The 14,208-nt window shown below is 45.7% G+C and overlaps 1 protein-coding gene across 1 annotated transcript; it reads left to right on the top strand.

Annotated features, from left to right (window-relative positions):
- The first annotated feature begins 4,426 nt into the window (after window positions 1-4,426).
- On the top strand, window positions 4,427-9,479 carry LOC105550575 (melanoma-associated antigen B17). The gene is made up of 2 exons (XM_011995523.1): window positions 4,427-4,713; window positions 7,261-9,479. Exons 1-2 carry the CDS (start codon window positions 4,541-4,543, stop codon window positions 8,318-8,320), a joined length of 1,233 nt encoding a protein of 410 aa, XP_011850913.1. The 5' UTR covers window positions 4,427-4,540; the 3' UTR covers window positions 8,321-9,479.
- Window positions 9,480-14,208: the final 4,729 nt, after the last annotated feature.

The following is a 14,208-nucleotide window of genomic DNA, read 5'->3' as shown; positions in this document are numbered from 1 at the left end:
GCCAAATTCACTTCCACATTTTCAAGTATCTTTATAGTAGCACCCCAGTCTCTGCGGGTACCAATTTACTGTATTAGTCTGTTCTTATGCTGCTAATAAAGACATACCCAAGACTGGGTAATTTGTAAAGAAAAGAGGTTTAACTGCCTCACAATTCTGCAGGTCTGGGGAGGCCTCAGGAAACTCACAATTATGGTGGAAGGGGAAGCAAACACATCCTCCACGTGATGGCAGGAAGGAGAAGTGCCGAAGGGGGAAAAGCCCCTTCTAAAAACATCAGATCTCATAAGAACTCACTCACTATCATGAGGGCAGCAAGAGGGTAGCCACCCCGTTGATTCAATTACCTTCGACTGGGTCCTTCCCACGACACGTGGGTATTATGGGAACTACAATTCAAGATGAGATTTGGGTGGGGACACAGCCAAATCATACCATGTCACTGCCCTAAACAAGATATGCTCCTTGTTTTGCTTAAACTCTTGCAAAAAACCCCTAACAGGCTCTTATTTTTATTCTTTAGGTTTTTTTCTAGATTATGCTTCCTTATACATGCCTCTGATCATGTTGCTGTCATGCCCACATTGTCCCCATTTTGTTATTGTCCCCATTTCCCAGGACAAAATCTAATTTCTCTGACCTTGATTTGACTCCCTACTTCCCAGGCTTATTTCCCACTGCACTATCCCTTCCCTCTGCACCCAGAGACTCCCTCCATTCACACCTTGCTCCTAATTGTTCCCTGACACTTCTTTGGCCCAGTGTTTTTCAACCTGGGCTGCCCTTAGAATAACCTGTGGAGTTTTAAAAAATCCTGATGCCCACCAGGTGCAGTGGTTCACACCTATAAGCCCAGCACTTTGGGAGGCCAAGGCAGGAAGATCACTTGAGCCTAGGAGTTTGAGACCAGCCTGAGCAACCTGGTGAAACCTTCATCCCTATTAAAAAAAAAAAATACAAAAATTAGTCAGGCATGGTGATACGCACCTGTAGTCCCAGTTACTCTGGGGACTGAGGTGGGAGGATCACTTGAATCCGGGAGGCAGAGGCTGCAGTGAACTGAGATCGGGCCACTGCATTCCAGAGCAAGACTCTGTCTAAAAAAAAAAAAATCCTGATGCCCAGGCCCTGTCCCTGAACAGCAGAGTCAGAATCTCAAGGAGGGGGAACCCAGACATCTCTATTTCAAAACTCTCCAAGCAATTGCAATAAGCAGACAGGGTTGAGGACCACCTCACCTAAAATGTCCTCTTGTCTCTCAGCTGGCCTGAATCCAACCCATTCACCAAAGCCCAGCTGCAGTGTTCTGTCTCCATGAAGCCCAACCATGCTCCTGTACTCACACAGTACTTTCTACATGGGTCCTATTTTTTTTTAATCATATCCTGCTTTGAATTATACTTATTTGTGTAAATGCTGATCTATCCCACTAAATCAGGAATTGACAAACATTTTCTGTAAAGGGCCAGAGAATAAATATTTTAGGCATTGCATGACATACAGCGTCTGTCACGATTACTAGATTCTGCCTTTGTAGTATGAAAGCGGTCACAGATAACATGTAAATGAGTGAGTGTGATTGTGTTCTAATAAATCTGCATTTGCAAAAACAGATGGTGAGCTAGATTTGGCCTGAAAGCTGTCATTTGCTAACTCCTGCATTGGACTAATAAAGCTTCTTAGGGCCAGGGACCTTTTCTTCTCTATAAAGCTTTCTTTCCTTCCTTCCTTCTTCCTTCCTTTCTCTTTCCCTCCATCCCTTCCTTCCTTCTTTCCTTCATTTCTTCCTTTCCTTTTCCCTCCCCCTTTCTTTCTCTCTCCCTTCCTTCCCTTCCTTCCCTCCCTCCCTCCTTCCCTCCTTTTCTTTTCTTTCTCTTTCTTTCTTTTTCCTTTCCTTCTCTTTCTTTCTTTCTTTCTTCCTTTCTTTCTTCTTTCCTTCCTTCCTTCCTCTTCCTCCACCCCTCTCTTTCTCTCTTTCTTTCTCTCTCTTCTTTCTTTTCTTTCCTCTTCCCCCACCCCTCTCTCTTCTTTCTTTCTTTCTTTCTTTCTTTCTTTCCTTTCTTCCTTCCTTCTTTCTTTCTTTCCTTCTTTCTTTCTCTGTCTCTCTCTCTCTCTCTCCCTCCCTCCCTCCCTCCCTCTCTCTCTGTCTCCCTCTCTTTCTTTATTTTTCTCTCTCTCTCTCTGTCTTGACATCCCTCATTCCATTGTCTGAACTAATTAGAGAAAACCACAAAATTCCCTTTGTAGAGCTCTATGTGATCAGTTTCTCACAACCACAGACCCAGAGCATGAATAGCCAAATGAGAGGGTAAGTGTCAGAGTTAATAAATTCTGCCTTTTAGGCAACTATTAGTACTTACCTTACTTGTCATGCCCAATAGGACCACCAAATAAACAACTGTCATTTGTGGTGCACAGATTAGCAGCACCAACTAACACTGATTTAATTCACCATTATTAAAAATGATGTCCACTCCAGACAAGAAGTAAAGGAACCATGACTCTCTGGCCTGTAGTCAAAGGCAGGGGAACGTTCTGAGAACTTAATGTACATCACTGTGAGTGGTCAAACTTGTCATAGGGGCTCATATTAATTAGGAAACATGTTGGGGAATGCCATGGAAAGAAAAAAATAAACTTTCTTGCTAACCATCTGCAAGTATTGCTTTTTTTTTTTTTTCTTGAGATGGAGTCTCACTCTATCGCCCATTCTGGAGTGCAATGGCACAATCTCGGCTCACTGCAACCTCCACTTCCTGGGTTCAAGCAATTCTCCTGCCTCAACCTCCCGAGAAGCTGGGATTACAGGCACCCATCACCATGTCCAGCTAATTTTTGTATTTTTTCAGTAGAGACAGGGTTTCGCCATGTTGACCAAGCTGGTCTCGAACTCCTGACCTCAGGTGATCCACCCACCTCAGCCTCCCAAAGTGTTGGGATTACAGGCTTGAGAGACTACACTCAGCAAGTATTGCTTATTTAAAATAAAACTATTCCCATACTGTCACACTCATCTCAGCCTGAGACAGACCTTGTGTATCTTAATTCACTTTTCTTCTCCCTACTCCAAATTGCATACCAAGTAATAAGAAGAAAAATATTGTGTACAAACTACTGGTTTGGAATACATAGCCAGAGCAATAAGAATACAAAAATAAATGAGAGCTAAGAATAAGGAAAAGAAAGAGACAATACTCAGTGACCACATGATCATCTACATATGTGATGTCAGATCACCTGAAAAGATCAGGGACTCACAAAATCATGTGGCCCTACCCTTCCTTGGAGAAAGCCAATCTATTAGAACCGAAGTTACAGCAGAGGCTAAGTCTGGCTGGTGAAGAAATGGAATAGACCAACTGGCTTTATTTGGACCGCCCACCACTTGTCCTGGGCCCCCTGCCTTGAGCTACAGCTTCCTGATCTCTCATCACTTCAGGGCAAGGAGCCATTCTCCACAAAGTCTGCGGAAGAAAAACTGTTCAAGAGATTGCAGGGATTTTGGCATTTCCCAGGAAGCCTTCAATTAACAAGAGAGGAACCAAGATGTGAAGCCCCATGTAGGAGGGCTGAGGATACCATCATCCCAGAATATTGGAGGTCCAACAGAGACCAGCCTGTGGCTGCTCTCAGACTTAGAGGGCCACAGGCAGGGCTGAGACTGAGCGTCTCCACAATTATCCTTCAACGTTCTCAGAAGCATGAGAGACTTCAGGAAGACAAACTCAGGTCAGTAGAAGAAGGACTGTGAGCTTCTGATAGATACCGAGGTGATGACCCTGAATGAAGAATAAAGGAAGGAACAAGCCAGAATAGTGGGGTCCCATAGAGTCCTGCCCTGGCTGACAGCCCTTGTCATTCTGGAATAGTCGTTGGTGGATTTGGCTCATCCTGATTACAACTCTGTAGTCTCAGGAAGGTGAGAACCTTGATGAGAGGTGAGCAGCCTCAAGTCCCATGAGGATCAAGTTCCAGGACTAGTCAGGTGTCAAGGTGAGGAATTTCAGGGAGGAATTAGAAAACCACACATCCACACTAGAACACAGGAAGACACAAAAACTCTTACCTCCACCAACCCACATCTCCCCTTTCCCGCACTGCCGCCGCCACACCATCCCATCCCCACTCCTGCCACCCCATCCTTACCTCTCCTGTGACTTGGGATGCCCAGGAATAGCTGTCAGGTTTAGGTGGCTGTCATTTCGGCCTGGAGGGTCTCAGGGAAGGGAGAATCTTGGTCTGGTGGGGGCAGCCCCAGCTGTGCATAGTGGAGCCCCAGAAACTGACTCGAATCAAGGTGAGGACCCTGAGTGACATAAGGGAATGGTTATCGGCAAAAAATAAAAACAAAAGTAAAAAAATGCTTAATCTTGTCAGTCATAACAAAGACCTCAGCTGAGGATCCCCTTTTTTCTGCTTAGATGCTCTAACGAGGGTAGTGACTCTGTCTAAAGGCAAAAGCACAGTTCAGCTGAGGGAGGAGAACTGGACACTCACTGGAGTCCCGGAGAGGACACTGAGTACACTGGAGAGGACTTCTATGCAAAAAGGGGCCCTAAGCAGAGCCCCGCCCCTGGGCGACCCCGCAGGGACTTGGTTGGATGGGGCTCACTCCGACTTCCGCCCGCCAGGGAAGCTGCCGGAAGGTGAAGATCTTCATCTGAGGGACGCCACCTCAGGCTACCAGAACCCCAGGACTGGTTGGGTATCAAGGTAAGGACCCCGATCGTGGACTGAAAGGCCCACCCGCACGCAGCCAAGGTGACCACCCTATGTGCCCCAACCTCCGCCCCCGGGCACCCACCTCCCTCAGCCGCGGGAGGCTCCAGTCAGGCTGTGGCGCTGATTTCTGAGAGGGTACCAGGGAGGGGAGGGTTTGGTGTGAGGGTGAGGCTCCGATTCTGCAGAGGGATGGACACCTAGGCCCTAATCGAAATGAGGCCCCTGATGCTGATGAGGAGACCTCTCCCAAACACAGGAGGCCCACGAGGTGGGCGTGGTAGCGCACACCTGTGATTCCAGTGCTTTGGGAAGCTGAGGCGGGAGGATTACCTTAGCCTAGCAGTTCCAGACCAGCCTGAGCAACAAAGCAAGACCCTCTTTCTCCAAGAAAGAAAAGAATAAAAACTAGCGGGACATGGTGGCCGGCGCCTGTGGTCCCAGCGACTCGGGAGGCTGACGCGGGAGGATCGCGAGAGCCTAGCAGATCGAAGCTGCAGTGAGCCATGGTCACGCCATGAACGTGGCGACAGACAGAGACCCCGTGTCTGTCACAAAGAAAAAAAAAAAAAAGAAAAAGAGAGCCAGGGAGAGCCCGAGAGCCAGGTTTCTGCTGCCCTGTTGTCAGCTCTGGGAGACCCTGTGCAGACATAGCCAGACTGGGCATGCCCTGACTTTCCCTTTAGCAACTTTGGGACGTGAGACCTTGGGCCTGGACCTGGCTGACTTAGGTCAGTGAAGCGACCTAAGTCGCGTCCCAAAGAGTTGGAGGTCCCACCCTGAGGCAAGTTCAGAACCCTGAGGTAGAGCAGTGGGGTCCCCTAGAGTCCCACCCCAGCTGTCACGCCTTGAAGGCCCTAAACAGCCTTGAGAGGATGTGGCTTACCCTGAATGTACAAATCTGATGTCCCATTGAAGCAAGGACCTTGCTGTGAAGGGTGCTGCCTGTGATGAGCTGAGGATGGAGTCCCAGGACTGGTCAAGTAGCAAGGTGAAGATCCTGAGCCCTCAGTAGACAGGGCTGCACAGAGGGTGTCAGCAGAGGAGGGCTTTGGTTGCAAGACTGGCTGCCCCAGGTCAGCAGAGAAAGGAGTCCCAGTCTCTGTGGGGAGTGAAGGTAAAAAAAAATCCTGCATGAGGAGGGAGGAAAATGACCACTCCAAAACACAGGAGAGGACATAAAGTCTCAGCTCTGCTGTGCGCCCTGGGAAACCATCGGCAGAGCCATTAGCATTTGGTGATCCTGGTGTCCTGAAGGGGTCGGGGTGGTGTCTCAGAGAAGTGGCTCTTTTGCACCAATGGGCGAGGCCCCATTCATGGCAGGATAGGAAGGAGGACTTAGTCCCTGGTGGGAGTCAAGGGGAGAACACTGAATGAGAAGAGGGAGCCCCTCCCAGGGAGTAGTAGACCACATAGAGCACCACCCCTACCCTCACCCCTGGGAGACCCAAGCACGTTGGCGTGGTGAGTGGCATTTCCTCCCAGGGCATCTCAGGGAGGTGAAGAGCCTGGGTAAAAGGGACAGCCTCAAGACAGCTGCTGGAGGTTGTTAAGCTGTTGCCAGGAGTCAAGGTGAGGACCCTGAGGACCGAGGGGGACCACCCATGTGTAACTGCGGGGCAACACAGAAAATCTCCGCTGCTCCCAGTCTTGGGAAATGATGAGCATTTGTGGCCAGCTGAGGTGACCGTCACTACTTCCTAGGGGTATTTCAGAATGGAGGGGCTGGTATGAGGGAATAAGTCTCAGGTTAAGACAGGAGTGTTTTCCAGGTAGTGATGGGAGTCAGGGTTAAGACTCTGAGTGAAGGCTGAGGAGAGCACTCACCTGGATCTGGGAGCACCACAAAGTCTGGCTTCCCTCTCAGGCCTGGGAAACCCCGGGAGAGGGAGTCGAATAGAGGGCCCCTCACTTCTAGCCCATGGGGGCTCAGGGTGGACAGGGCCTGGGGCTGAGGCTGGAGGAATCTGGTGGGCTGAGGGACATGTCTCATATCCTGCCTAAGTGAGGACTAACAGGGCCACCGAGCCCAGAACATCAGAGGCTCTGAGAGTCCAGACCCTGCTACCAGTCCAGAAAGGCCATGAACAGAGGTGGCTGGAGGGGACTCATGCTTTCTTTCCCCTTGGGGTGGGGGCGGGGTCTCAGGAAGGTGAGGGCCTTGACCTGAAGGGAAGGGCCTCAGATAGTGAGGACCCTGAGGAGTGTGGAGCCACTGGCCCCAAATTAGTAAGAGGACCTCAGGATCCCTCCCTATGTCAGAGGTTTGAGGCCCCAGACAGGGATGTCAAGCCCAGATGCCTCAGTTTCCCCTCAGAGGAAACAGAGAAGTGAGGATCTTGGTCCCAGGCAGGGCTGGCAGGCTGCAGGGCAAGGAGCACTGTAACTTCTTCCCCAGGGTCCCCCGGGGACAGGCTGCCCTGGAGAACAGGAGCCAGGTGGGGCTGTGGAGCAGAGTCCTCAAGGACACCTACATGGGGGCCTCCTTAAGGTGATATCTGCCCACTGAGGGGCTCACGCCCTCTGTTCCTCCTGCTCCAGGTGCCCACCTCCTGCACCCTCTTGCCTGCTGCCCCTGAGCACAGTCATCATGCCTCGCGGTCAGGAGAGTAAGCGCCGTGCCCGTGAAAAACGCCGCCAGGCTCGAGGTGAAGACCGATGTCTCAGGGGTGCTCAAGCCACCGCAGCAGAGAAGGAAAAGCTGCCATCCTCCTCCTCGCCTGCATGCCAGAGTGCTCCCCAGAGCTTCCCCGCTGCAGGCATTCCTCAGGAGTCCCAGAGAGCCAGCTACCCCAGCTCTCCTGCTGCAGCTGTGTCACTCACAAGTTCTGAGGAAGGTGCCAAGGGCCAAAAGGGGGAAAGTCCCAACTCCTTCCATGGCCCGTCCTCCTCTGAGAGCACAGGAAGAGATCTTCTGAACAGGAAGACGGGCGAATTGGTGCAGTTCCTGCTCAACAAGTATATAAGGAAAGAGCCCATTACGAGGGAAGCCATGCTGAAGGTTATCAACAGAACATACAAGCAGCACTTTCCTGAGATCCTCCGGAGAAGCGCTGAGAACGTAGAGGTGGTCTTTGGCCTCTACCTGAAGGAAATGGACCCCAGCCGTCAGTCCTATGTGCTTGTCAGCAAGCTGGACTTTCCCGATCAAGGAAGCTTGGGCGATGATGGGGGTTTTCCCCAGAGCGGGCTCCTGATGGTTCTCCTGAGCACCATCTTCATGCATGGCAACCGTGCCACTGAGGAAGAGATGTGGGAATGCCTGAATGCATTGGGGATGTATAAGGGTAGGAAGCACTTCATCTATGGGGAGCCCCAGGAGCTTGTCACCAAAGATTTGGTGCGAGAGGGGTACCTGGAGTACCGGCAGGTGCCCAGCAGTGATCCTCCACGCTGTGAGTTCCTGTGGGGTCCCAGGGCCCATGCTGAAACCAGCAAAATGAAAGTCCTGGAGTTTGTGGCCAAGCTCAATGATACCGTTGCCAGTACCTACAAGTCCCAGTATGAGGAGGCTCTGAGAGAGGAGGAAGAACAAGCCAGAGCCAGAGCAGCAGCCAGGGCTAGCGCCAGGGCCAGGGTTAGCAGGTCCTCTCAGCCGTAGTGAAGTCTCAGGCAATCCTCACTAAGAGATTGAAAAGGGCTGTCCACCATCTCAGTATTTGGGGGTGAGGTGGGGCTAGAGGGAGCCCAAGACATGTGTCTTTCTCGTGTTCTGGTTATTTGCAAGCCACTTGTAGATTCCCTCTTTTTCTTCTGTGTCTACCGTGTGTTCCTTTGAAAGAGATTGACTTTGATTCAGAATCTAAATTCATGAATTAGGTGCCTCACAAAATTATTGCTGTTTATCACATTGAAGAGTGATGTTCTTGTATTTTGTAAAATGAATTGGAAATTTTTACTTATTAGATTGTGATCTAGTGCAAGAAGAAATAGCAATGGAATAGGGATTGGCTTTAAACTGTGAAACAACCAAACGCTGCATCAGTTGGGATTAGAAGATGGTGGGAAAAAAGTGTCACTTGATTGGCAACCTTTGACATTTAAAAATCTTATTTCTTTACGTCTTTTGTTGTGATCTAATAAAAAGCTATATACTCACAGTTGCTATGTATATTCAAGAATGTTGGAGAAATTAAATCATCATAAAGGAGAACACTTGTTCACTGGCTCTTTTGTTCCTTGTGCTAGGCAGTTCTTGTGTTGCTCTAAAGGCATACCTGAGACTGGGTAATTTCTAAAGAAAAGAGGTTGACTTCGCTCACGGTTCACCAGGCTGTATGAGCATGGCACCAGCAACTGCTTCTGGGGAGGCCTTGGGGAGCTTTTTCTCATGCCAGGAGGGGAAGAAGGTGCAGGCATGTCACGTGGCAACAGTGGGTGGAAGACAGCCAAGCAGAGCGGGTATGGGAGGTGCCACATGCTTTCAAATGACCAGATCTTGTAAGAAGTCACTCACTATGGCCAGGGCACCACCATGCCATGAGGGACCCTCCTTAATGGTCCAAATACCTCCCACCAGGCCCCACCTCCAACACTGGGAATTACATGTCAACCTGACATTTGGAGGGGACAAACATCCGAATTATATCATTCACCAAACATGAATTGAACATCTGCTCTTTGAGAATCTTCATGCTAGTTCTGGGAAAGCCCAGACAAAGAAGACTCAGCCCCTCACAATGATATTTTAGAATCCAAGAGCAGCTCTCCTATTAGGAACACGGTGGGGTTGGGGGGCGGGGCGGAAGAGACACATTGGAATACCTAAGGGGCAATCAAGGGACTGGAGAGGAGGGAGGAGATTCAAGATAGGATCCTCCCCCCATTGCCCCTCCCCTACTATAAATGCCCTGGGACAGGGCAGGCTGGGAACTTGGGACACTGCCAGTCCCTCAGTAGGAGGGCATTTCAAGTTAGCCTGCCTCAGGGGAATGAGAGAGTTAATACACAAAAATCTTCACTGTCATTAGAGAGTAATCCCAGCTACTTGAGTGGCTGAGGCACGAGAATCACTTGAATTGGGGAGGCAGAACCTGCAGTGAGCTGAGATCACACCACTGCATTCCAGCCTGGGCGACAGACCGAGACTCTGTTTCAATAAATAAATAAATAAATAAATAAATAAATAAATAAAATAAGAATTGATGAATTTACTTTCTTATCATAATGAAATATATCCAAAGAGTCGGCATTATGATTTATGAGAAAATGCTAGCAATATCCCTATTAAAACGAGGACAAGGATAGTTTTTATTACCGTTGCTGTTTAACTTTTAGAACAAATTTTAGCCAAAACAATTAGACAGAAAAATAAATCAAAAGTCGTAAAAACTGGAAAGGAGTGAGTCAAGTTGTCGTTTCTTATGGATAAAAGGTTTTGTTTTGCTAGAAAACCTAATAGAATGAACTAAAAAAAGTTACAAATAATAGGAAATTTGAGTACGTTTCTAGGTATAAAGTTAATATACAGAAAACAATAGCTTTCACACAAATAAACAACAACTAATCACAAGATGTACTGGAGAAGCCAGGCACAGTGGCACACATGGTAGTCCCAGCTACTCCAGAGGCTGAGGCAGGAGGATTGCTTGATCCCACGAGTTTGAGTCCAGCCTGGACAATGTAGCAAGACCCCATCTCTAAATATATATACTGGAGAAGACCCTACTTACAATAGCCTCAATAGCCAAAAAAATGAAATGCCTGGAAATAATAAGAAATATACAAAATGTATATAAAGAAAATGTTTAAAGAATCTTGAGGGATAAAAGAAATATATACTATATCCTTGGATAGAATGACTCAATATCATAAAAATGTTGGTTCTCCCTAAATTAATCTATAAATTTAGCAGATCCTCAATAAAAATTCTATGGACTTTTGGGGAAAATATAGAAGTCGAATCTAAAGTTTTTTATGAAAAAATTAACAAGCAAGAAAACCCAGTAAATCTCTGAAATGTAAAAGTTCTAATGGGGGGACTAGGTCTATCAGATATTAAAATGTTGTAAAAGTATAAAAGTATTAAAAGTAATGCATGAGTATAGGGATCAGTTGAACACATGAGAAATTTCAGAAATAAATCTAAGTACACATGATAATTTAGTAGATGATAAAGACAACATTTTAAATCAGTGTGGAAAAGATGGATTGACTAATAAACGATGCTGGAACAACAGGGTAGTATCTTTAAAAATGTATTTTGGGGCCGGCCGCCGTGGCTCATGCCTGTAATCTCAGCACTTTGAGAGGCTGAGATGGGCGGATCATGAGGTCAGGAGTTCGAGACCAGCCTGGCCAACATGGTGAAACCCCGTCTGTACAGCCAGGCATGGTGGCACGCACCCATAATCTCAGCTACTCAGGAGGCTGAGGCAAGAGAATCGCTTGAACCCGGGAGGCGGAGGTTGTAGTGATCCGAGGTCACACCAATGTACTCCAGCCTGGGCAACAGGGTGAGACTCCGTCTCGGTTCTTTACAGCATCTCTCACAAATATAAGTAAATATGAATGTGCACTATTCAAACATAAATAAATATGACAGAACATGTATGTAAATAAATGCCATGCAACATGCAAATATAAAAAAATATAAACATGCACTAAACTTTTAAACAAAAAACTTGGTACTACAAAAATACTAGAAAAAAACAGAGTCCTTTTAAAAAATACATAGTGCATAAAGCCATTATAAGTAATGCACCACTTTAAAAAGACAAATACATGCAAAAATATTTTCATGGCAACAAAATGCCATAAGCAAAATCAAGAGACCAAAGGATTATTTTAACTTTTATAATATTCAAAGACAATGTATCTAAATATATCTTCTAGATGACAAGAACAAAAAGATAAAATCACTGTAAAAGATGAAGAAAGAATATCAGTTAGCTATTGCCATAATAATGCTGAGTAACAACCCATCCTTAAACTCAGTGGCATAAAAAAATAAGCATTTATAGGCCGGGCATGGTGGCTCACGCCTGTAATCCCAGCACTCTGGGAGGCTGAGGCAGGCAGATTACTGGAGGACAGGAGTTCCAGACCAACCAGGCCAACATGGCAAAATCCCATCTCTACTAAAAATAAAAAAATTAGCTGGGCATGGTGGCTCACGTCTGTAGTCCCTACAGAACACAATCCCATTTACAATAGCCACACACACACACACACACACACACACACAAATAAAATACCTAGAAATACATCTAACCACGGAAGTGAAAGCTCCCAACAAGGAGAATTACAAAACACTGCTGAAAGAAAGCATAGATGACACAAACAAACAGAAAAACATTCCATGCTCATGGATTGGAAGAATCAATAAATGGCCACAATGTTCAAAGCATTATACACATTCAACAGTATTCTTATCAAAATATCAATGTCATTTTTCACAGAATTAGAAAAAACTATTCTAAAATTCATATAGAACCAAAAAAGAACCTGAATAGTCAAAACAATCCTAAGTAAATGAAACAAAGCCGGAGGCATCACGTTACCTGACTTCAAACTACACTATAAGGCCACAATAACCAAAACAGCATGGTATTGGTACAAAAACAGACAAGAAGACCAAGAAAAAGAATAGAAAACTCAGATATAAAGCTGCACAGCTACTATCATCTGATCTTTGACAGTGCTAACAGAAACAAGCCATGGGGAAAGGACTACCTAGTCAATAAATGGTGCTAGCATAACTGGCTAGCCATATGCAGAAGAATGAAACTAGACCCCTACCTTTTACCATATGCAAAAATTAACTTAAGATGAACTAAAGATTTGAATGTAATACCTCAAACTACAAAAATCCTAGAAGAAAACCTAGGAAATACCTTCTTGATATAGGCTTTGGCAAATAATTTATGGCTAAGTCCCCAAAAGCAATTGCAACAAAAACAAAAATTGACAAGTGGGACCTAATTAAACAAAAGAACTTCTGCACAACATTAAGAAATGATCAGCAGAGTAAGCAGGCAACCTACAGAATGGGAGAAAATATTCACAAAATATGCATCAGACAAAGATCTAATATCTAGAATCTATAAGGAACTTAAACAAATCAACAAGCAATAAACAACCCCATTAAAAAATGGGTAAAGCGTATAGCCAAGACAATCCTAAGCAAAAAGAACAAAGCTGGAGGTATCACGCTACCTGACTTCAAACTATTCTACAAGGCTACAGTAACCAAAATAGCATGGAACTGGTATAAAAATAGACACATAGACCAATGGAACAGAATAGAGATCTCAGAAATAAGACTTCACATCTACAACCATCTGATCTTTGACAAATATGACAAAACAAGCAATGGGGAAATGATTTCCCATTTAATAAATGGTGCTGGGAAAACTGGCTAGCCATATGCAGAGAATTGAAACTGGACCCCTTCTTTACACCTTATACAAAAATTAACTCAAGATGGATTAAAGACTTAAATGTAAAACCCAAAACTATAAAATCCCTAGAAGAAAATCTAGGCAATACCATTCAGGAGGCATGGGCAAAGATTTCATGATGGAAACGTCAAAAGCAATTGCAACAAAAGCAAAAATTGACAAATGGGATCTAGTTAAACTAAAGAGATTCTGCACAGCAAAAGAAGCTATCATCAGAGTGAACAGACAACCTACAGAATGGGAGAATATTTTTGCAATCTATCCATCTGACAAAGGTCTAATACCCAGAATCCACAGAAGCTTAAACAAATTTAAAAGAAAAAAGCAAATAATCCCATTAAAAATGGGCAAAGGACATGAAAGGACACTTCTCAAAAGAATACATTCATGCGGCCAACAAATATATGAAAAAAAAGCTCAACATCACTGATCATTAGAGAAATGCAAATTAAAACCCCAGTGAGATACCATCTCATGCCAGTCAGAATGGTGATTATTAAAAAGTCAAAAAACAACAGATGTTGGTGAGGCTGTGGAGAAATAGGAACGCTTTTTACACTGTTGGTGGGAATGTAAATTAGTTCAACCATTGTGGAAGGTAGTGTGGCAATTCCTCAAAGACACAGAACCAGAAATACCATTTGACCCAGCAATCCCATTACTGGGTATATACCCAAAGGAATATAAATCACTCTATCATAAAGATACATACACTCGTATGTTCATTGTAGCACTATTCACAATAGCAAAGACATGGAATCAACCCAAATGCCCATCAATGATAGATCGGATAAAGAAAATGCCATGGTGGCTCATGCCTGTAATCCCAGCACTTTGGGAGGCTGTGGTGGGTGGAACACTTGAGGTGAGCAGTTTGAGACCAGCCTGGCCAACATGGTGAAACCCCATCTCTACTAATAATACAAAAATTAGCCAGGCATGGTGGTGCTTGCCTGTAATCCCAGTTTCTTGGGAGACTGAGGTGGTTAGAATCGCTTGAACCTGGGAGGTGGAGGTTGTAGTGAGCTGAGATCATGCCATTGCACTCCAGCCTGGGTGACAGAGTGAGACTCTGTCTCAAAAAAAA

This window comes from Mandrillus leucophaeus, unplaced genomic scaffold (genome assembly GCF_000951045.1).
Source record: "Mandrillus leucophaeus isolate KB7577 unplaced genomic scaffold, Mleu.le_1.0 Scaffold490, whole genome shotgun sequence".
In the NCBI taxonomy this organism is placed as follows: Eukaryota; Metazoa; Chordata; class Mammalia; order Primates; family Cercopithecidae; genus Mandrillus; species Mandrillus leucophaeus.
The sequence above is the reverse complement of the archived record's forward strand: the minus strand, read 5'-3'. Positions and strand labels throughout refer to the sequence as shown.

What these genes read in the sequence shown, in the direction of transcription:
- LOC105550575 (XM_011995523.1), top strand. Translation starts at nt 4,541, where the DNA reads ATGCAAAAAGGGGCCCTAAGCAGAGCCCCGCCCCTGGGCGACCCCGCA. An exon ending in AGGACTGGTTGGGTATCAAG is followed by an intron (nt 4,714 to 7,260) that starts GTAAGGACCCCG and finishes CTCCTGCTCCAG; the next exon opens with GTGCCCACCTCCTGCACCCT.